At 35.7% G+C, this 23,064-nt stretch overlaps 1 protein-coding gene across 1 annotated transcript in view; it reads left to right on the top strand.

Annotated features, from left to right (window-relative positions):
* Window positions 1–23,064, top strand: part of LOC100667292 (netrin receptor DCC) — a 706,905-nt gene that overhangs the window by 654,492 nt on the left and 29,349 nt on the right. Inside the window, exon 14 of the mRNA XM_023543783.2 lies at window positions 8,837–9,031. Coding sequence (XP_023399551.2) covers window positions 8,837–9,031 — 195 coding nt within the window. The remainder of the gene's footprint in view (window positions 1–8,836; window positions 9,032–23,064) is intronic.

The raw sequence follows: 23,064 nt of genomic DNA, 5'->3' as shown, positions 1-23,064 counted from the left end.
GTGGACACTTGAGACTATGTTGGTATCTCCTGTCTAGAGGGGAGATGGGAGAGTAGAGGAGGTTAAAAAAAAGTTAGAAGCTGGCAAAATGGTCACAAAAAGAGAGACTGGAAGGAGGGAGCGGGCTGTCTCATTAGGCGGAGCGGAATTGGGAGTATGTAGTAAGGTGTATATAAGTTTGTAAGTGAGAGATGGACCTGATTTGTAAACTTTCACATACAGTAAAAATTATTAAAAAAAAATAATAATGTAACCTCATTTCCTCATGAAAGATATTTTCTAGAGAGAAAGTTGGCATACGATTTTAGAGCATTTTTTAAAAAGAAAACTAAGGTCTGTAATATTGAGAGAGTAGGGTTTGAATCACCTTAGAGGAGAATGCCACCACTTATCTGTCAGTATGTCATATGGTAGTGACTTGCGTGTTGCTGTCATGCTGGAAGCTATGCCATGTGTATGTCAACACTAATAGGGTCACACATGGCGGACAGGTTTCAAAGGAGTTTCCAGGCTAAGACAGTCTAGGAAAAAGAACCTGGCAATCTACTTCTAAAAGAAAATCGGCCAGTGAAAACCTTATGAAAAGCAGGAGAACATTGTTTGATATAGTGCTAAAAGATGAGCCCCTCAATTTGGAATGCATTCAAAATATGACTGGGGAAGAGTTGCCTTTTGAAAACAGAGTCAACATAATGACATGGATGGTGTGAGGCTTTCAGGACCTTCCTTTGCTGACGCGGCACAACTCAATATGAGAAGAAAACCTGCAAACGTCCATTACTAATTGGACCATGGAATGTACAAAGTACGAATCTAGGAAAATTGAAAGTCATAAAAAATGAAATGGAACACATAAAGAAAGATATCCCAGCATTAGAGAGCTGAAATGGACTGGTATTGGCCATTCTGAATCAGACAATCGTATGGTATACTCTGCTGGGAACAACAAACTGAAGAGGAATGATGTCACATTCATCGTCAAAAAGAACATTACAAGATCTATTCTGAAGTACAACACTGTCAGTGATAGGATACTATCCATAAGCCTACAAGGAAGACCAGTTAATACAACTATTTTTTAAATCTACACACCAAATACTAATGCCAAAAATGAAGAAATTAAAGATTTTTTACCAACTTCACTTTTTTCAATAACATAAACAAAGACTATGCTTATGGACCTCAGGGGATGAAATACACAGGAATCAAATTGACTACATTTGTGCAAAGAGATGATAGAGAAGCATATTTCAGAACAAGGCCAGGGGCCAACTGTGGGACAGGCCATCAACTGCTCATGTGCTGATATGAAGAAAATTAGAACAAGTCCACAAGAGCCAAAATATAACCTTGAGTCTATCCCACCTGAATCTAGAGACTATCTCAAGAATAGATAAGATGCATTGAATACTAATGACTGAAGACCAGAGGAGTTGTGGGATGACATCAAGGACATAGTACATGAAGAAAGCAAAAGGTCATTAAAAAGTAAGAGAAAATAAAAAGTAAAAAAGAGCAAAATGGATCTCACAAGGGAATCTGAGTCTTACTCTTGAACATAGAGTAGCTAAAGTAAAAGGAAGAAATGATTGAAGTAAGTGAGCTGAACAGAAGATTTCAAAGAGCAGCTTGAAAAGAGAAAGTAAAGTATTATAAGGAAAAGTACAAAGACCTGAAATTAGAAAATCAAAAGGCAAGAACACATTTGGCATTTCTCAAGCTGAAAGAGCTGAAGAAAAAACCTAAGCCTCGATTTGCAATATTGAAGGATTCTACGGGCAAAAAATTGAACAATGCAGGCAATATCAAAAGAAGATGGAAGGAATACACAGAGTCATTGTACCAAAAAGAATTAGTCCATGTTCAGCCATTTCAGGAGGTGGCATATGATCAAGAACCAATAGTACTGAAGAAAGAAGTCCAAGCTGAACTGAAGTCATTGGCAAAAACCAAGGCCCTAGGAATTGATGCAATGCCAACTGAGATGTTTCAACAAATGGACACAATGCTTTAAGCTCTCACTCCTCTATGTCAGGAGATTTGGATGACAGCTACATGTCCAACTGACTAGAGGAGATCCGTATATTTGCCTATTCCAAAGAATGGTGATCCAATGGAATGTGGAAATTGAACAATATCATTAATAACACTGCAAATAAAATTACTTGGAAGATAATTCAAGAACAGTTGCAGCAGTACATCAACAAGGAACTGCCAGAAATTCAAGCTGGATTCAGAAAAGGACAAGAAATATGTTATGAGGGATATCGTTGTTGATTTCAGATGGACCAAGCCTGAAAGCAGAGAACACCAGACAGATGTTTACCTGTGTCTTGACTACACAAAGGCATTCAACTGTGTAGATCATAAGAAATTATAGATAATATTGCAAAGAATGGGAATTCCAGAACACTTAGTTGTGTTCATGCTGAACTTGTACATAGACCTAGGGGCAGTTGTTCCAACAGAACAAGCGCATACTGCATGATTTAAAATCAGGTAAGGTCTCTGTCAGGGTTATATCCTTTCGCTATACTTATTCAATCTGTATGCTGAGCAAATAGCCTGAGAAACTGGATATATAAAGAAGAATGCAGCATCAGGATTGGAGGAAGACTCTTTAACAACCTGTGATATGCAGATGTCACAACCTTGCTTGCTAAAAGTGAAGAGAACTTGAAGCACTTAACTAATGGAGATCAAAGATAATAGCCTTCAGTATGGATTATGCTTCAATATAAAAAGAAAAGAAAACAAAAATCTTCACAAATGGACCAATAAGCAGCATCATGATAAATGAAGAAAATATTGAAGTTGTCAAGGGTTTCATTTTAATTGGATCCACAGTCAACACCCAAGGAAGCAGTAGTCAAGAAATCAAATAAAGTATTGCACTGGAGAAGTCTGCTGCAAAAGACCTCTTTAAAGTGTTAAAAAGCAAAGATGTCACCTTGAGGACTAAGGTATACCTGACCCAAGCCATGGTATTTTCAGTTGCCTCATATGCATGCAAAAGCTGGACAATGAATAAAGAAGACTGAAGAAGAATTGATGCATTTGAATTATGGTGTTGGTGAAGATTATTGAACATACCATGGACTGTAGAAGACAAACAAACCTGTCTTGGAAGAGTATAGCCAGAATGCTTCTTAGAAGTAAGAATGACAAAAGTTCATCTCACATACTTTGGACATACTATCATGAGGGACCAATTCCTAGAGAAGGACATCCTGCTTGGTAAAGTAGAGGGTCAGCAAAAAAGAGGAAGGTCCTCAATAAGATGGATTGACACAGTGTCTGCCACAATAAGCTCAAACATAGCAATGATTGTGAGGATGATGCAGGACCAGGAAGTGTTTTGTTCTCTTGTACGTAAGATTGCTATAAGTCAGTACTGACTCCATAGCACCTAATGAGAAGTATCTATCCAACCCGCCTGGAAAGTCAGAGGGTGGGTATGTCAATTGCCTTATGTAATTTGCTGTAAAGAAATATAGGCTATTAAGGAGTGGAACAAAACTCAAACAAAATGACCCATAAAATGTAGTGTGCTAAACGGAAAAAGAATATGGATTTGTCAAAAGCCCGATCTACCTGACACCACCTGGCAGCACCCTCCACAGTGGATGGTACACTGCAGTTATTGTTTTCCTTAGCAGGAGCCGGCGGAAACAAATCTTGCCAGCCGCTAGAAGAACAGGATTTTAATAACTGTTTCCATCTTACTACCTTCCTATGTTTTGCCATCTTCTTTTTCTGAAAATCCTTATCTCATGGAGAGATTTATACCAAATGGTGGTAATTTTACATAAAATGATAGTTATATAAATGACAGTTATATGGCTGTTGCATCAAACTTTACAGGAAACATATGCTTAATACTCATAATTTTGAGCACTTTTTGCTAGGCACTGTTCTAGGTGTTAGAGTTAGAGAATTTACAGAAGGGGGTAAGACAAAGAGTAATGAAATAATTTAAATAGGCAACACAGTAAGTGGTAATCAATCCTATGGGGGACTATAAAGGAGGAGATAAAGAGTGCTGAAGGAAAGGATGCAATTTTTAATATGGTAGACAGGGAAGGCTGCAGTTGGCAATTAAATAACAAAAACTTGAAGGAAGTAAGGGAGGAAGTCATGTCTGGGGAGAACTTCCAGGGCAGACAGCAGAGCAGACACTAATGTCCTGGGGCTGGAGCATGTCTGGCATGTTTGAGGAATAGCAAAGTGTCCATTGTGGAGTAGATGGCTGGAGTGAGATGAGCAAAGGAGAACGTTGTGGGAGACGAGAACGGATAGGTAATGGAGAGAGGGGTAGATCATATATGGCTTTTTAGACCATCTTAAGGAATCTGGCCTTACAAGGTGATATGGGAAGACTTTAGGGGTTGTGAACAGAGCAGTAACATGAACTTATTTATGTTTTATTTATTCACACACATATTCATTTTAAATACCATCTATATGTTGTTGGTGGCTTCTGCATCTATATTTCCAGACATAGCCTTTCATGAAAACCCTAGATTTATGTCCCTAACTACCTCCCTGGCATCTCCATAAGTATGAGGAATAGGTATCACAAATTTAACATAGCCTAAAGAGAGCTCACTTGTTTTTCCCCATCTTATCTCAGCACCATCATCCATCTACTTTCCCAAGACAAATATCTACAAGTTATCTTGAATCTTCTCTTTCAAAACCTGCCTGCTCACACTCAGTCTATAGTTCTGTTGACTATATTTCCCAAACGTCTCAGATAGGTCTACTTTACTTCATGTGCACAAGAGCCACCAGACAAGTGCTTCCACATGTTTATGTTCTCCCTGCCTTCTCTCTGTACCCCCTCCCCAATCTTCTTTTCACCTAGAAAAACAAAATAATGTTTTTAAAACATCAATCATATCATATTGGAAGACCATTCAAACTGTTCTCCTTGTATTTAGGATATAACCTAAATCCCTTATTTATCTTGGTTTGCTTTGTTTACAGTGGCCTAGCCCCTAGTTATCTTCTTCGTTTTCCTCCTCACTGATTACCCTTCAGTGAACTTCTTTAGTTTCTCCAAATACCAAGCTCATTCCATACCTAGGTCTTTGCAGTGATTATTCTCTCTGCTTACAAAGCTCTCCAAACTGATGCTTTCTTGACTAGCTGTTGTTGATTATTCATCTTAAGACTCTCTACTGAGAGAGCTTCTAGATGAATCAGTTACTATCCCATAAGCACAGTACTTATCAAAATCTCATGATTTCCTCATTTATTTGTTTTTACCTCCACGTCAATCCTCTCTCCCAAACCCATTCAGCAGTGTATCCCCAGTACCTGAAAGGGTGACTGGCATATTGGAGATGCACAGTAATTGTTGAAATGTCACAGGGATTAATCTGAAAATTTTCTAGAATACTGTCTGTGAACATTACTCATTAGTGGAAGCCCATAAACGTCTCTCCAAGAATAATATATGGTCTTTAGAACCAAATGAAACCAAGACAGAATCCATATTTCCATAGTTAAATTAAGAACGGCAGTTGACCTAGTTATCTTGATAATTTAGACTCCAGTAGAAATTTTGAGACTTGTTATTTTGGGTATTTCACCCCAAATGTGTTTTGGTTTCAAATTATCTTAATAATTTTCCTAATGCTCCTGTATTCTTTACGTATTCAGTCACTGCCCTAGAGATACTTATAAAACTTTTATGAGTAGCCAAATTCAAAAAAACCCACTAACCACTGCCGTCGAGTCAATTCCGACTCATAGCGTCCCTGTAGCCAAATTTGGGGAGTCCTAAAACAAAAGCATTCATGTACTTTCATAGCAAATTTTCTAAGTCAATATTTTACAGTTCATTCCTGTAATAACCACTTTCATAGCCCATAAGGTCACCTGTGTTAGAGAAAACTCACTCAGGTAGCATAAAAGGAAAATTGTCTTTTTTTTTTTTTTTTTTTTTGCATTAAGAAGTGAGTGGGTAGATATGAGTGAGATATTCTGGATTATGAATGATCTCCTAACAGTTATCTTTATGATGAGGCCATATGTTATGCATGATCCAGGTCTTGCCAGGCATTCTTCCTTCTAGCCCAATGATCCTAACTGAGTGGTAAATACCCATTAAATATTTAAATAGAGAAATGGCTTATGTTCTTATGTATTAACACTCCTACTTTTTTTAAATGTTAAAGGTGTTTTGAAGTTTAAATTTAGGACTGAAACTATTTTGTGCAGGGAAGGATAAAGATGTGTCTTGAGTAATAATAGCTCATTTTCCTCAAGAACCAGTTTGTGCACTCTACCCTGTTAACCCTAAGGCACTGATGGATGTTATTCTGTCTACTAACTGAACCAACTTGAAGGGGAACTGCACTGTGGTTTGCTGAAAAATGGGAAAATAGTTACTGTTCTATAAACATTTTAAATAGTGTTTCCACTTATTCTAAAATATGTCGAATATCACCATTCATCATTATGCTTCCATATTGTTTCTTAAAAAGTTGTAAATGCAGAAAATCTGAGTAGGATTTAGTTTATTTTCAAAATATAAGCCTAGGCAGATCATATGGTTGTTTCAGTAGCTATTGCAAAAGCTTCAAATGTGTTAAATAGAATTCATTGTGGAGCCCATTACATTTCAAGGATACTGGCAAGCCTTCTGTGGCTGTAGGGTTGAAAAGTATTAATCGCTCTCTTTCCTCTCTTTTTTTTTACTTTTACTTAGGGTTTGTAGTGGGAAATACTTCACGAACATTGTGTTTCTGCTGTTAGGGTTTATATCCACATTATATATATATATATATATATATTTTTATATATATATATATTTGGATGCCTTTGCATGTTGTATCTCAGGCTTCTTCAGGACAGACAAATAATAGCTTCTCCCTCTTTGCTCACAAAGGGACATCTTTAGAAAATAACATCTTTAGAAAATGCTGTTGATATAGCGTCTTTAGAAAAGCTGTTGATCTGGTAGCTATTTTAAACCCTTCAATAAAAGACATGCTGCCATCCGTCACTTGAACTAAGTGTGCATGTCAAAGATGGATAAAGCTGGTGATGGGCTTGCTCCAGCTTTTGCTATTACATTAAGGAGAAAAATGTATTGTAAAATTACCTTTGGTCATCGAATTCCTTTTCATAATTTGCCCTGTGTTGCCTTCAGAGATTTCCCTTAGGGCAAAAATAATGAACAAATATAGTTTGAATAAGATTCAGATCCCTAATATTTTTGAATACCTACTAATTGTTAGAAAATGTGCTAGGCACATACCCAACTATTAAAATTTTAATAGGCACATACTTTCTTAGGTCCTTTCCTCCCAGAAGACTTTCTTGATTTCCAATGAATAAGCTGTATGTGCCTGTATTAAACTATCAAAATGTTTATCATACTGTATTATAAAAAACCCCTTTTTACTTGTTTGTCTTCTCCATTAGACTACAAATTCCAAGAGTATAGGTTCGATGTCGGCTATATTCATTCTTCACTGTATACCAAACATTATAGGTACCTAGTTGCATAATAAACATAAGAAAAGCTGAAAACCACACGTGTTGCCATGGAGTTGATTCCAACTCATAGCGATCCTACAGGCAGAGTGGAACCTCCCCACAGGGTTTCCAAGGCTTTAATCTTTACGAAGCAGACTGCCACCATCTTTCTCCCACAGAGTGGCTGGTGGGTTCAAACTGCCAACCTTTTGGTTAGTAGCTGAGCGCTTTAACCACCAGGGCGCCTTCCTAACATAATAAGCACTCTATAAATATTTGCTAATTGAATAATGATCAGAAAAATGGCCATTTTTTTAGGGATGGAATCAGGAGGTGGGGGATGATAACATAAAACTCACGTCAATTTATCAGTTTATAATACTCAGCATCTTTTAAAAGAAAATTTGTACCAGAGTGGTGTCGACATTCTCTGCATAATAAGAAAATAGCTGACATCATTTGAGAACATATGTGCTGTTCGTAACAAGTATCTTTTTCTTCATTATCTCATTAAAACTTCTCAACACCTTGTCCTCATTTTACAAGTGAGGGAAGTGAGGTTAAGAGAAGATAAGTAAGGGCTCACAGTTGGCAATACCTACTACATATCTTGAACTTCTCTTTCTTACTTCCAGATCTCAAGCTTCTAATCAATTTTTAATATTTGGAATACCAACATAATTAGAAGGGAAACACAGGGAAGTTAAATAATTGTATGAGGTTACACATGTAGTAAACAGAAGAACCTGGAATTAAACCAAATTAGCACAGCACCAAATCCTATGTGGCTTTAGTCCATACCACTGTCTCCCCTCCTATAATAATACATGCACTTTTCACAGTTGCAATAAACCATGATCAAGCACCATCCTAATCATGCTGAGGAGATCCTGGCCTGAAACTGCTTCTACAATTTCTTTATTTTTGTTTTTAGTGAAATCAGAGTAAATAATCCTTGGGCAAGACAATTTTGACATTTCCTTCCCTATTCTGTTATTCTTAACTTCTGCCTTGACTTCACTCTTTATTAATGATAGCTAGGAAGAAATGTATTTAAAAAAAAAAAAAAAGAAGAAGAAAAGAAATAAGCAGCAGGAAGAAACTATTAGAATAAAGACGCATGGTGGAGCAATGCCTGTGGAGGGAATTCAGTATCTTTTTATGCTTAAGAAGTTCTATGAAAGTAAAATCAAACATGGAAAATGTATCAACTGCTGAAACAAGAAGGGACTTGGCAATGATTGAAGGGCCATTGGGGCACCCATAGAATGTCATATTAAGTCTTGCTGCCAGGCTACACATTCTATTAGGAGACATGCTCACGATGCCTCTTTCTGAACCCTAGAGTCTCAGGTTCCTGACCAGCCAAGCTCTCTTCATGTGAGGCCACAGACCAACTGCATTATCATGAGTTGGACTCCTCCCTTGAACCCAAACATTGTCGTGCGAGGATACATCATTGGTTATGGTGTTGGTAGCCCTTACGCCGAGACAGTACGTGTGGACAGTAAGCAGCGATATTACTCCATTGAGAGGTTAGGTGAGTAACTGTGATTTTTTTTTTTTTCTATTAAGGGAAATAAATGATTTATTTTAAATTATCTTCTGGGAAAATAGTTCTTTGGGATTATTATTTCAATTTGTATCATACATTCATTCTTAAGACAAATATATATGTGTATGTGTGCATATGTATATGTATATATCCATAAATATAAAAACTTTTTGCCATGGAGTCGATTCCAACTCATAGCAACCCTATGGGACACAGTAGAACTGCCCCATAGGGTTTCCAAGAAGCAGCTGGTGGATTTGAACTGCCAAACTTTTGGTTAGCAGCCGACTTCTTAACCACTGTTCCAAATGGGGCTTCATATACATATTTTTCCTCTCCAGTTTGGATTCTGCATTTCAGGAATTGTACCTAAAGAGACAAAAATCTGGAGTGGTGTGTGTCCTGGTGTGCACCCTTGGTTGTTGCCATAAAGGTGTAAAAAGTGCATTGATTTTTTTTGAGTTATCTAGTAACATTACTTCTATTTCCCTTAGCATTCATAGGTAAGGCTTTGTGGTTATGTCATTGTGGCTGTAAACAAGATGAAAAAACAAATTTTCAGTCAAGCTAGCGACCTGGCATTATCAAACCATTCACTCCACATATCCCAGCTCCCTCCCTAAGCAAGTCCCCTTAATGTACTCAACTACAACTTATTCTAATGATACAGTACTTCAATTATTGTATTTCTAAATTCATTGAAAATTTGTTCATTCCAGAAAGAACTGTGTGTAAAAGTGTAATTATTCATTTTATGTCTGATTTACTGTAATGCTTTAAGAGATTATATCCTTAGTAGTATGAAATAAATATATGCCATCTACCAGAATAGTAATAGAGCAAAAGGAAAGTTGATTTTATCTGTTGATTTAACAGCATATGATTTGCAATGAAGTACACTGACCCCACTGGGATTGCAACTGGGCAAAGGGGCTGCTATTTATTTGCAATATCTCTTATAAACAGAACTTTAAAAAAAAAATTTATGAGAAGACTGAATTTGAATATCTAAAATGCAGTGGCAAGAGATGATTTTCTCAGCACAGATAGAATACTACACTTAACCCATTCTCTGTATAATTGCTTCAAACACTAATAAGGGGCACACCCACTGAAAATCCCCGTAATTGTAGTTAGCCTGACATTTAGAAATAATATTCCCTCAGCTAGTCCCTGAGTTTGAATGTGAAAGCAATCACAAATGTTTTATGGCTGCCAAACCTCTATCAGGGGGCTCTTGTGTGTCCATTATTCAGTACACACCGTCTCTGACAGTTCATCTTGATGCCATGCATAAAACCAAGGGATAGAAATCTCCATGGCAGTGCACATGGGCTCCCCAGCATGAAAGCATGGTGCAAACTCAGAATGAAGTCATGAAGGAAAATTAGCTGCATTGTTTCTCCAAGTCCTTTGGTAATGATGCTCTTCATTACAAAGAAACTCTCCAGGAGTCTCCAATTCAAAGCAGTGTTTAGGAGTTTGGGAGATTAACATTGCAAATCTCCTCTAATGCATAACATGAGGGTGGTGGTGGGGGTGGGGGGAATTCTCCTTTCTATATTTTCAAGAACTAGAAAAACTGCTACAAAGTGGGATATGGATTTTATAGTCACGAGTTTACACTGAAAACACATGGAAAGAGAAATTTAAGTATATTTTAAGTTCTTCTAGCTGATACTTTCTAAACATCATTTATGTTTTTAATCTTTTGTTGTTATTCATTCAGTGTCCTCATGGTTATGCAAGTATACTGGTTTTTTTTTTTTTAACTTCTGCTTCTACTAGTAAACATAGGATGAGCCATGGCTTCAAGTATCATGGCTTTTTTAAGGTTATAAAAGCAATTTGGTTTATAATTGACCAAAAAAATGATGAGAGATCAGAACTTCTAAACAGCATTTGTTTTATTAAGGCATAACAATTCACTGCTTAGACACCAGATACAGTGAAATACTTCAGGAGTGGAAATACAAGAACATTTTGAACAATACGTAATATTGTCTGACTTAAAAAAAAAAAAAGCTTGCCTAATGCCAAACACCAAATCCAGTGCCATCGAGTCAATTCCGACTCATAGCGACCCTATAGGATAGAGTAGAACTGCCCCATAGAGTTTCCAAGGAGAGCCTGGCAGATTTGAACTGCTGCCCCTTTGGTTTGCAACCGTAGCACTTAACCACTATGCCAGCAGGGGGAATGTAGGCATAGAGCTTCTTTAAATAATGTTGACTATTAGGGTCTATGTTTGACATTTAATTCCTTTTAAGTCAAAGAACCCTATTTCTGGGTTTGATGTACAACACATCATATAGCAAGATCTGAATTCTAGCAATAAATTTGAAACTCAATCTTTTTTTTAAATATTCTATGTATCTATATACGTATGTGGGTTTTTTATATATGTGTGTATCTATCTACCATCTGCCTATCTTTATTGACTTATTTCTGTACAATGAACTCTGCATATATAAAGTATACCATTTGATGAGATTTTAAAAGAGCTTCATTGATTTATAACTGACATACAATAAACTGTACATATTTGAAGTGTCCTTAATTTCTGTCAGCAATATTTTATTGCATTCAGTGTAGAGGTCTTGGAAATTTTATTGCATTTATTGCTACAAAGTATATGCTTTTTGGAACCATTTTAAATAGAATTGCTTTTTAAATTTTGTTTTCTAATTGCCTTCAGCATAGAAGAATACTACAAATTTTTTAATATTAATTTTGTGCTAACCAAAAGTTGATCGTTTGAATCCACCCTTTAATTCTCTCTCTTTTGTTTATTTATTTTTGAGGGTCTGTTGTTAAGCCAATATGTGTTTATAATTTTGATGTCTTCTTTATAAATCATCTATTTTATCCTTATGAATGTCTCTATCTCTAGTAATACTTTTTTCTTTAAGACTATTTTATGTTATTAATAATAGCTATTCCATCCTTCTTATGCTTACAGTTTATGTGTTAAAACTTCTTCTTTCAGTTTACTTTCAACCTAAATATGTCTTTATATTTAAACTTGTCTCTTATAGATAGTATAGAGTTGCATCTTGCTAGTATGTGTACTCTGACAATTTCTGCCTTTTAGTTGGAGTTTTTAGACCATTAAAATTTAGTATAAGTATTGACACAGTTGGACTTAGGTCTACCACTTTTTGTTATCTATTTCTCCCATCTTTCTCTTTGTTCGCCTGTTTTCTCTTTGCTGCCTTCTTATGGAGTTTTTTTTTTTTTTTAAGTTTTTCATTTTAATTATAATTAGCATTTTTAGAGATAAATTTTTGAAGAGGTCAACAGACTTTTTTTGTAATGGCTTTGCAGACCATATAGCCTCTGTCACAACTTCTCAAGTCTGCCATTACAGCATGAAAGCAATTATAGACCATACATAAATGAATGAACATGGCTGTGTTCCAGTAAAACTTGTGAACTCAGGAATTTAAATTTCATATAATTTCCATGTGTCATAAAGCCAATTATTTTGATTTTTCAACCATTTAAAAACGTAAAACTATTTTTAGTTCATGGACCATGCAAAAACATGAGGCCAGTACCATAGTTTGGTGACCCTTGCTCTTTGTGATTCTTCTAGGAATTGTCACATATTTAACTTTTGACAGCCTATTTGGAGTTAATATTGTAACCAGATCATGTAAAATATAGAAACTTGCAATGATACAGATATCTTTATCATCCTCACCATCCTTAATGTTATAACTGTCATATATGTTACATGTATATATATTGAAATTTCTGCCAGACTCATATTTTTCACTTTCAGTATTCATATATTAAAGAACTTAAGAGATATATATCATTTCTGATGTTTTTCATTCATACCTGAAGAGAAAGATTCCCTTTGGTATTATTTCCCTTCAGTCTGAAATTTTTTCTTTAGTATTTCTTTATAGTGTAGGCATGCTGGCAACACATTTTCTTAGTTTTCCTTTATCTGATACTGTTTTATTTTACCTTCATTCCTGAAAATATTTTCACTGCTTATAGAATTCTGTATTGACAGAACTTCTTTTTTTTTTGGCCATTTAAAGATGTTGTTTCACTGTATTCTATACTCCATGATTTCTGAGGAGATACCGGTAGTCACTTAAAATGTTGGTTATTATAGTAACGTGTCTTTTTCTGAGTGCTTTTAAGATTTCTTTTCTTTTAATCTTTGATTTCCAGTAGTTTCATTATGGCATAGCAGTCATAGTTTTCTTTGAATTTATCTCCTTTAGGATTTTCCATGATTATTGAATCTGTAAATTTATGACTTTCATCAAAGTTGGTCATTTTTTTTTCAAATTTCTTCTCAAAATTTTTTTCGCCTCTCCTTCTCAGATGCCAGTTATGTATATTGTACACCTTTTAATTCTATCTCATAGGTTCCAAAGATAGTTCTTTTTTTTTAATCTTTTTTCTCTTCTTGATGCTAAATGATTTCTATTGTTCTAGCAGCATGTTCACTGATCACTTCCTCTGTCATCTTCATTCTATTATTAATCTCATCTGGTAAATTTCTTTATATGTTGTAATATTGTCTTTTTTAAATTTTCCATTTGACTCTGTCATATTTTCCACTACTTTTTTTCAGTTGAGATTTTCAATCTTTCATTCAAGTGTAGTTTCCTTTACCTCTCAGAACACAGGTACAAGAGCTGCTGTAAAGTTATTAATAACAGAGATTAATAACAGAGATACAGGCCGGAAAACCCTTTTATTTTTTTCTTTTTCCTCTTCTCTTGGAAGCAATTCAAATCTTTGTTTTGTTTCTCGAGCCTTTGTTATGCTGTTTTGAATTAGTGGTTAGGGTGAGACTTGCGCAGGTTCTTACTCAGAATTAAGGGTTCTCCATATTTCTCCTGTGGGCTTTCCACAGACTGTTTGACCTCCTAGCTCCTTTTAGTGGTTCAGATGGAAGTCTTTCTATTGATGTTTTAGCCAACTGCACTTAGGTAGGTGTTTTTCCAAACTTCAGCTTTCCCCTAGAAAGCAAAACAACACAATGAAAAAAGAGGCAAGGAGGACTCATTCCCAATTTTTCCAAGTTCTGAAATAACTTCACAGCCTACTTACTTTTGTATATTTCTCATACCACATGTGGCTGTTTTTTTTTTTTTTTTTCTATTTTATTTAGAGTTTATGATTGTTTTCAGTATGATGGGTGAGCAGAAGAGGGCTCAAACCATCATAACAAAACCTCACAGTCCCTTTTTAAATATTTATAGAAAAGTTCTATGTTGAAAGTTCTTGATAAAAATAAGTACAGTTCCTGGACAGTATTTTTACCATTTTAATTACATTTGGCACCACTCTAGTTAAACTAACAAAATGTTTTAGAACCAAAAGTGACTCTGGAATATATAATTTAATTGGAAAAACAAAATTTTAGATTAGACTTCTGACTAAAATTTACACTTTTGATTAAAGTTTAGTCATTGATAAACTAAATTTGGATTTGACGTTTGACTAAAAGTTTTTTTTTTGTTGTTTTTTTTAATAATATTCAAGTCCACATACAATGGTAGGAAAACCTGGCGACATAGTGGTTAAGAGCTATGGCTGCTGACCAAAAGGTCAGTAGCTTGAATCCCCCAAGTGCTCCTTGGAAGCCATATGGGGCAGTTCTACTCTGTCCTATAGGGTGGCCATGAGTCAGAGTCAACTCAACAGCAATGAGTTTTATAAAATGGAAATGATTTTTTAAAAAATCATCAGAATACCTTCAGAAGTTCAGTAGGCTCAGGGGAAAAAAAAATATGTATAAATGTCCAGATGCAACAATTGCTTTTCTGAGATTAAACAAACATAGTAAAGATTCCTGCAAGGATTTATGTTTTCCAACTCTAGTATACTCATTTAAAACAATTGCATGCATATGAAGTGATTGAAAATACCATGGCTTAGGTCTTTTTGGGTCAGGCGCACCTTAGTTTTCAGGGTGACATCTTTGCTCTTCAACTTGAAGAGGTCCTTTGCAGCAGATTTGCCCAATGCAATGCGTCTTTTGATTTATTCATTGACTATGGATCCAAGTAAAATGAAATCCTTTTCTTCGTTTATCCTGTTGTTGCTCATTGGTCCAGTTGTGAGGATTTTTGTTTTCTTTGTGTTCAGGTGTAATCCATACTGAAGGCTGTGGTCTTTGATCTTCATTAGTAAGTACTTCAAGTCTTCGTTACTTTCAGCAAGCAAGGTTGTGTCATCTGCATAACTCACGTTGTTAATGAGTCTTCCTCCAATCCTGATGCCCTGTTCTTCTTCATATAGTCCAGCTTCTCGTATTATCTGTTCAGCATACAGATTAAATAGGTATGGTGAAAGAATACAACCCTGACACACACCGTTCCTGACTTTAAACCAATCAATATCCCCTTCTTCTGTCCGAACAACTGCCTCTTGATCTATGTAAAAGTTCCTCATGAGCACAATTAAGTGTTCTGGAATTCCCATTCTTCACAGTGTTATCCCTAGTTTGTTAGGATCCACACAGTCGAATACCTTTGCATAATCAATAAAACACAGGTAAACATTCTTCTGGTATTCTCTGCTTTCAGCCAGGATCCATCTGACATCAGCAATGATATCCCTGGTTCCACGTCCTCTTCTGAAACCGGCTTGAATTTCTGCAGCCGTTTTTGAGTGATCTTCAGCAGAATTTTGCTTGTGTGTGATATTAATGATATTGTTCTATAGTCTCCACATTCGGTTGGATCACCTTTCTTGGGAATAGGCATAAATATGGATCTCTTCCAGCAGTTGGCCAGGAAGCTGTCTTTCGTATTTCTCGGCATAGATGAGTGAGCACCTCCAGAGCTGCATCTGTTTGTTGAAACATCTCAACTGATATTCCATCAATTCCTGGAGCCTTGTTTTTCACCAATGCCCTCAGAGCAGCTTGGACCTCTTCCTTCAGTACCATCGGTTCCTGATCATATGCCAACTCTTGAAATGGTTGAATATCGACTCATTCTTTTTGGTATAATGACTCTGTGTATTCCTTCCATCTTCTTTTGATGCTTCCTGTGTCATTTAATATTTTCCCCATGGAATCCTTCACTATTGCAACTTGAGGCTTGAATTTTTTCTTCAGTTCTTTCAGCTTGAGAAATGCCGAGCGTGTTCTTCCTTTTTGGTTTTCCATCTCCAGCTCTTTGCACATGTCATTATAATACTTTATTTTGTCTTCTCGGGAGGCCCTTTGAAATCTTCTGTTCAGGTCTTTTATTCATCAATTCTTCCTTTTGCTTTAGTTGCTCGACGCTCAAGAGCAAGTTTCAGAGTCTTCTCTGACATCCATCTTGGTCTTTTCTTTCTTTCCTGTCTTTTCAATGACCTCTTACTTTCTTCATGTATGATGTCCTTGATGTCATTCCACAACTCGTCTGGTCTTCGTCACTAGTGTTCAATGCGTCAAATCTATTCTTGAAATGGTCTCTAAATTCAGGTGGGATATACTCAAGGGCATATTTTGGCTCTCGTGGACTTGCTCTGATTTTCTTCATTTTCAGCTTGAACTTGCATATGAGCAATTGATGGTCTGTTCCACAGTAGGCCCCTGGCCTTATTCTGACTGATGATATTGAGCTTTTGTATTGTCTCTTTCCACAGATGTAGTCAGTTTGATTTCTGTGTGTTCCATCTGGCGAGGTCCATGTGTATAGTCGCCATTTATGTTGTTGAAAGAAGGTATTTGCAAAGAAGAAGTCGTTGGTCTTGCAAAATTCTGTCATTCGATCTCCGGCATTGTTTCTATCACCAAGGCCATATTTTCCAACTACTGATCCTCCTTCTTTGTTTCCAACCTTTGCATTCCAATTGCCAGTAGTTATCAATGCATCTTGATTGCATGTTTGATCAATTTTAGACTGCAGCAGCTGATAAAAATCTTCTATTTCTTCATCTTTGGCCCTAGTGGTTGGTGCATAAATTTGAATAATAGTCATATTAACTGGTCTTCCTTGTAGGCATATGGATATTATTCTATCACTGACAGCGTTGTACTTCAGGATAGATCTTGAAATGTTCTTTTTGACGATGAGTGCAACACAATTCCTCTTTGAGTTGTCATTCCCAGCATAGCAGACTATATGATTGTCTGATTCAAAATGGCCAATACCAGTCCATTTCAGCTCACTAATGCCTAGGATACTGATGTTTATGTGTTCCATTTCATTTTTGATGATTTCCAATTTTCCTAGATTCGTACATCGTACATTTCAGGTTCCCATTATTAATGGATGTTTGCAGCTGTTTCTTCTTATTTTGAGTTGTGCCACATCAATAAATGAAGGTCCCAAAAGCTTTACTCCATCCACGTCATTAAGGTTGACTCTACTTTGAGGAGGCAGCTCTTCCCCAGTCATCTTTTGAGTACCTTCCAACCTGGGGGGCTCATCTTCCTGCACTATATCAGACAATGTTCCTGTTGCTATTCATAAGGTTTTCACTGGCGAATGCTTTTCAGAAGTAGACTGCCTGATCCTTCTTCCTAGTCTGTCTTAGTCTGGAAGTTCAGTTGAAACCTGTCATCCATGGGTGACCCTGCTTGTATCTGAATACCGGTGGCATAGCTTCCAGCATCACAGCAACACACAAGCCCCCACAGTATGACACACTGACAGACACATGGGGGATGAAAGGAGCTAGAATACAAAATTTTTAGTGGATGTAGGATACTAAGATTTTTACTATATACCACGTTTTCTACAAAAAGAATATTCCACTTATTCTACAGCAATGAAAATGAGTTAGTGAAGTTAGTTGTTTCAACAATCAATGTAAAACTCTGCTGATTTCCCACAACAAAAAATTGACTTTCACCAATTTTGCTTTAAACAGCGTATACTTCAATTCTGATACTTGTTTCATAATAAATGCTATAACTACAAATGAATAAATGAGAAGATGTCATAAAAGAAAATTTAATGATCAGAAAACAAATATTACAACAAATTATTCTATTTCATTTGCAGATAGATCTTTCATCTCTAACATGTTATAATTAAAAACATTTTTTCTATTCATTACTCTTAGTAATTGTTCAAAGATTTTGTCACAATTAAGCTGCCAAACAATATCGACTTCCATACATAATAAGGATAATGAATTGAGTCTTGCTTGAACCATTGTTGTGCTCTCACTTTTCCTTGTGTACTGTTTGCTTGGCATCTGTGGGTCTTTGTTTTGGACAACTGGTGCCCCTGCTTTGTTGATACCTAAGCACATGCTTACTTTGCTTATTGGGTAATCTGTCCCTATGAACAGATATTGAGAAAAGTCAATAGAGGTTGAGAAGTTCATCTTTGTAAGAGAAATAAATATCAGATATTTCATTGTGATCGTTGCTATAATATTGAAGTTTTATTTAATTAAAAATATTTGGGTAAATTATTTCTGAAAGCTATCAAAAATCCTTTTATAACACTGATTAGAAATATTTTACTTTGTACTCTTTAGTGAGAAAAGATTAAGAAAACAGATGGCCCATTTGTGATTAAATTTGTACAGAATCCAGTGGTATTGGAATGAAGATGTGAGTTCTGTTTGCAGTAATGGATTATTGATCATGTGTAGCACCATAACCATTTTCTTCCCAAACTGGAATTCTGTGAGCTTGAGTTTTCTTATCTATAAAATGGGGTACTATGGCTAACCCAGAAACCCTGGTGGTGTAGAGGTTAAGTGCTATGGCTGCTAACCAAGAGGTTGGCAGTTCGATTCCTCTAGGCACTCCTTGGAAACTCTATCAGGCAGTTCTACTCTGTCCTATAGGGTCTCTATGAGTCAGAATCAACTCGAGGGCAGTGGGTTTTTATAGCTAACCTACAAGCTTTTTAAAAGATTCAATTGAGATAACAAAAGTGAAGGCTTTTAAAATTTTTAAAAAGTTAAAAAACAAGAAAACAACAAAAACATTGTGCATGCATGTAAATAATGTATTATTATTATAAAAAAAGCACACATCAATTGTTAAAGAAATATAAATAATGTAGTTCAATAGACTTCGAATTGCATGTTTTTATAAACCTTGAAGAGCGTAGTATTTGATTTGTTCTCTTCACTTAAAAGTGGGCTATATCAAACAAGCTTTTTTAATAATTGAGGATTCCTGATTTTTAGGCTCAGATAACGCATCAAATACATGAAATGAATATAAAACATATTCATTTACTGAAATTAATATGAGTCAAAAATCTAAGGGGCACAGTGACACTCAGTTCAATGTGAAAGACAAAAATATATAATCCTGGTTTCAATTATAGTAGAATAAAAAAAAAAAAAAGTGATTAGGAAATCCTGCGTGGGAAAGTTAGATTTATTCAACATGAATGCTAGTTGCCCAGAAGGAGACTGAGAGGGGAAGACAAAAGTCCACTCCATGAGATCATTACAAAGAATATACCAGGAAAAGTGGATTTTACCTTTACGACTTTTTTATTTTAGGTTATTGTCTTTGCTGGGTGCCATTGAGTCAGTTCCGACTCATAGCAACCCTATGTACAACAGAACGAAACACTGCTTGGTCCTACACCATCCTCACTGCTTGGTCCTATACCATTCTCACAGCTATGTTTGAGCCCATCATTGCAGCCACTGTGTCAATCCATCTGGTTGAGGGCCTTCCTCCTTTTTGCTGACCCTCGCTTTACCAAGTGTGACATCCTTCTCCAGGGACTCGTCCCTCCTGATAACATGTCCAAAGTATGTGAAAGACGAAGTCTCACCACTCTTGCTTTTAAGGAGCGTTCTGACTGACCTTCTTCCAAGAGAGATTTTTTTTTAGGTTAATATCGACAGCACTGGGTAGTATGTTCTAAACCTGTAGGCATTTTCATGCAGTCTTCACCCTCAAGGTGATTCATTAATAATACATATCATGCTATTTACAACTCTTTTCCCATTTTCTGCTTCCTGAGGCTCAAAGCAGATGCATTTTCTTACATCTGGTGAATTTTCTAAGGCTATTTAGAAGGATTCATTACAAAAGGTGAATATTATTATTGAACAAGAGGAGAAAAGATCTTCTCATTAGAATAGAAAACATAAAACATTCCATTAAAAATCTCCAAATCTCCCCTTTTCTTCCTCCTGTTTTTATAACTTACAATGCCTTCTTCTATGTCATAACCTGTAGTAGTATTTGTAAAACCAAACTGATAAAATAAGAGATTATGTGGGTCTCTCATCCTACCAACATTAAATTCAGTCATTCAAGCAATCAAAAACTTTTCCTTCACTTTCTGTATCTTTTAAGAAAATGTTTTATTTGGGTCATAACAACCCAGATCTCATCCCTAATTTCCCATTTCATTTAGTGTTTACAGATAGGTACTTGGTGCATTTCTCCCAAATATTTCACAAATGTCAATCTATTCCTTTCTTTCTATTATTTTAGTGTCAGGTGTCTTCCTGATTTTATAAATGAGATGAGACAGCAAAAGAACTAAACAAGAAGAGTCACAGCTAATTTTGTTTTAAATAAAAAAAGTCAAATGTTACATTAAGCCACTCGGATAAATATCATCATAAACAACAAAGACCTGGCTTTTTAGTATGGGGAAGGGAGGCTGGGATCTATTCCAAGCCTGATCAGGACATGCAGTTCAGCTTCCTATAGGAAAAAAAGTAGTTCTGGCAAAATTAAATTCCTTCAATTCAACAGCAGAATAATACAATCTAGTGAAACAGAACACAGCTGTGAAATTCCTGGTATAGTATATTCCAGCTTCAGGTATGACCCTCAGAGGTTAATGATGGAGGTCTAAAGATTGTTATCCTGTGAACTGGATTCAGGGTTGACTTGAAGGGAATGGACAGAAAAACAGATGCCTGGGCGTTTTGCTTTACCAAGCAATTATGCCTGTAGATTTGTGTGTTTCTAGTTCTATCAGTTTCTGCTTCATGTGTTTTGAAGTTTTGTCATTAGGTGTATACTTATTTAGGATTTTATGTTCTTTGAGAATTTACTGCTTTATCATTTCTGAACAATCCTTCTTTATCCCTGATAATATTGTTTGGTCTGAAATTTACTTTGTCTGATATTAATATATCCACTCTAGCCTTTTGTTTAGTGTTAGCTATGGTATGTTTTTTTTTTCCATTCTTTCACTTGTAAACTATTTGTGTCTTTACAAGTGGGGTCCTTGTACACAGCACATAGTTAGGTCTTGCTTTTTTAATGCAGGCTTTTAGTTGAGGTGTTTAGAACATTTACATTTAATGCGAATATTGACTTATTGACGTTGTTGTGTTTACATCTACCATCTTGCTATTTGTTTTATTTGGCGCATTTGTTCTTTGTGCTTTTTTTCTTTTCTTCCCACATTCTTTTGGATTGAGCATTTTTAATCATTCAGTTTATATCCTTTTTTGGCTCATTAGCTATAACTATTTTGCTTTTTTAGTGGTTGCTTCAGAGTTTATAGTATATACCTTTATATCTTTAAGAAGTAAAGCCAGAATGCTCATTAGAAGCAAGGATGGCAAGACTTCGTCTCACATACTTTGGACATATTATTAGGATGAACCAATCCCTGGAGAAGGACATCATGCTTGGTAAAGAAGAGGGTCAGCAAAAAAGAGGAAGAACCTCAATGAGATAGATTGATACAGTGACTCCAACAACGAGCTCAAGCATAACAACGATTATGAGAATGGCTTCTGTTGTACAAAGGGTTGCTATGAGTCAGAACAGTCTTTAAGGCACCTAATGACAACAACAATGTTTATTATTGTTTAACTTTAAGAAATATTATACCACTTCTCCATGTATTATTTTTTTTCTTTAAGCAGGCAATTATCTTTTAAAGGCTAAAAGTAAGGAAAAAACATTTTTTACCTACCCCCATAGTTACCATTTTTAATGCTCTTCGTTCCTTTGTGTTGATCTAGGTTTTTAGCTGGCTGTTTTCTTTCTGCCTGAGGAAATTTATTCATGTTTTTTACAGTGCAGGTCTGTTTGTAATACATTTTTTCAGTTTTTTATGCCTGAAAAAGTTTTCATTTGGCCTTTTCTTTTGAGTACTTCTTCAGTGGATATGAAATTCTAGGTTGATAAATGTTTTCCTTCAGTATTTTAAGGATGCTGCTCCACAGTCTCCTATCTTACATTGTTTCCAATGAGACTACTAAAATAATTTTTTTTTCTTTTTTTTTAATCTCTGTACATATGTCTTTTTTCTCTGGCTGCTTTGAGCATTTTTTGTTTGTCACTAGTTTTAGGCAATCTGATTATGATGTCTTTTGGTGTTGTGTGTGTGTTTACATCTGTGTGTATGTGTTTCTTGTGCTTGGGGTTTGTCGAGATTCTTGGATCATTGGGTTTATAGGTTGCATGAAGCTTGGAAAAACATTGGTCATTATGTCTTCAACTAGTTTTTCTCTCAGTCACTCTCTTCTCTTGATTGAGGACTCTACAATATGTAATGCCACTTTACATTGTTCCACAGCTCACCGATGCTCCGTTTGTTTATTTTTTTCCTCAGCCTGTTTTCTCTGTGTATTTCATTTTGGATAGTTTCTGTTGCTTTATCTTAAGGTTACCATTTCTTTTTTTCTTCCATAGCATCTAATCTAATCTTAATCATGTTTACTGTATTTTTAATTTCAGACATTGTAATTTTCATCTCTAGAAGTTTCATTTTACTCTTTTCATATTTCTAGTTAACATGGTCAATCTTTATCTTCTTGAATGTATGGAACATAATTATAATAACTATTTCAATATTCAAGTATGCACACTTTTTCATTAGTATCATTCCTGGGTCTGTTTCTATTTATTGTTTTTTGTCCTCGTTCAAACTGCATCTGCTGCTTTTATGTATGTCTGGTAATTTTTGTATGTTTCCTATACATTATGTGTTTTGCCTGGTTGAGTGCTGGAGATTTTTATGTTTTTATAAATATTCTTGAGTTTTGTTCTAGAATACAGTTAAGTTACTTAGAGAAATGTTAACCCTTTTGAAACTTGCTTTTATGCTATCAGACAGGATCAGAGCACCCTTTAGCAT

This window comes from Loxodonta africana, chromosome 11 (genome assembly GCF_030014295.1).
Source record: "Loxodonta africana isolate mLoxAfr1 chromosome 11, mLoxAfr1.hap2, whole genome shotgun sequence".
In the NCBI taxonomy this organism is placed as follows: Eukaryota; Metazoa; Chordata; class Mammalia; order Proboscidea; family Elephantidae; genus Loxodonta; species Loxodonta africana.
The sequence above is the reverse complement of the archived record's forward strand: the minus strand, read 5'-3'. Positions and strand labels throughout refer to the sequence as shown.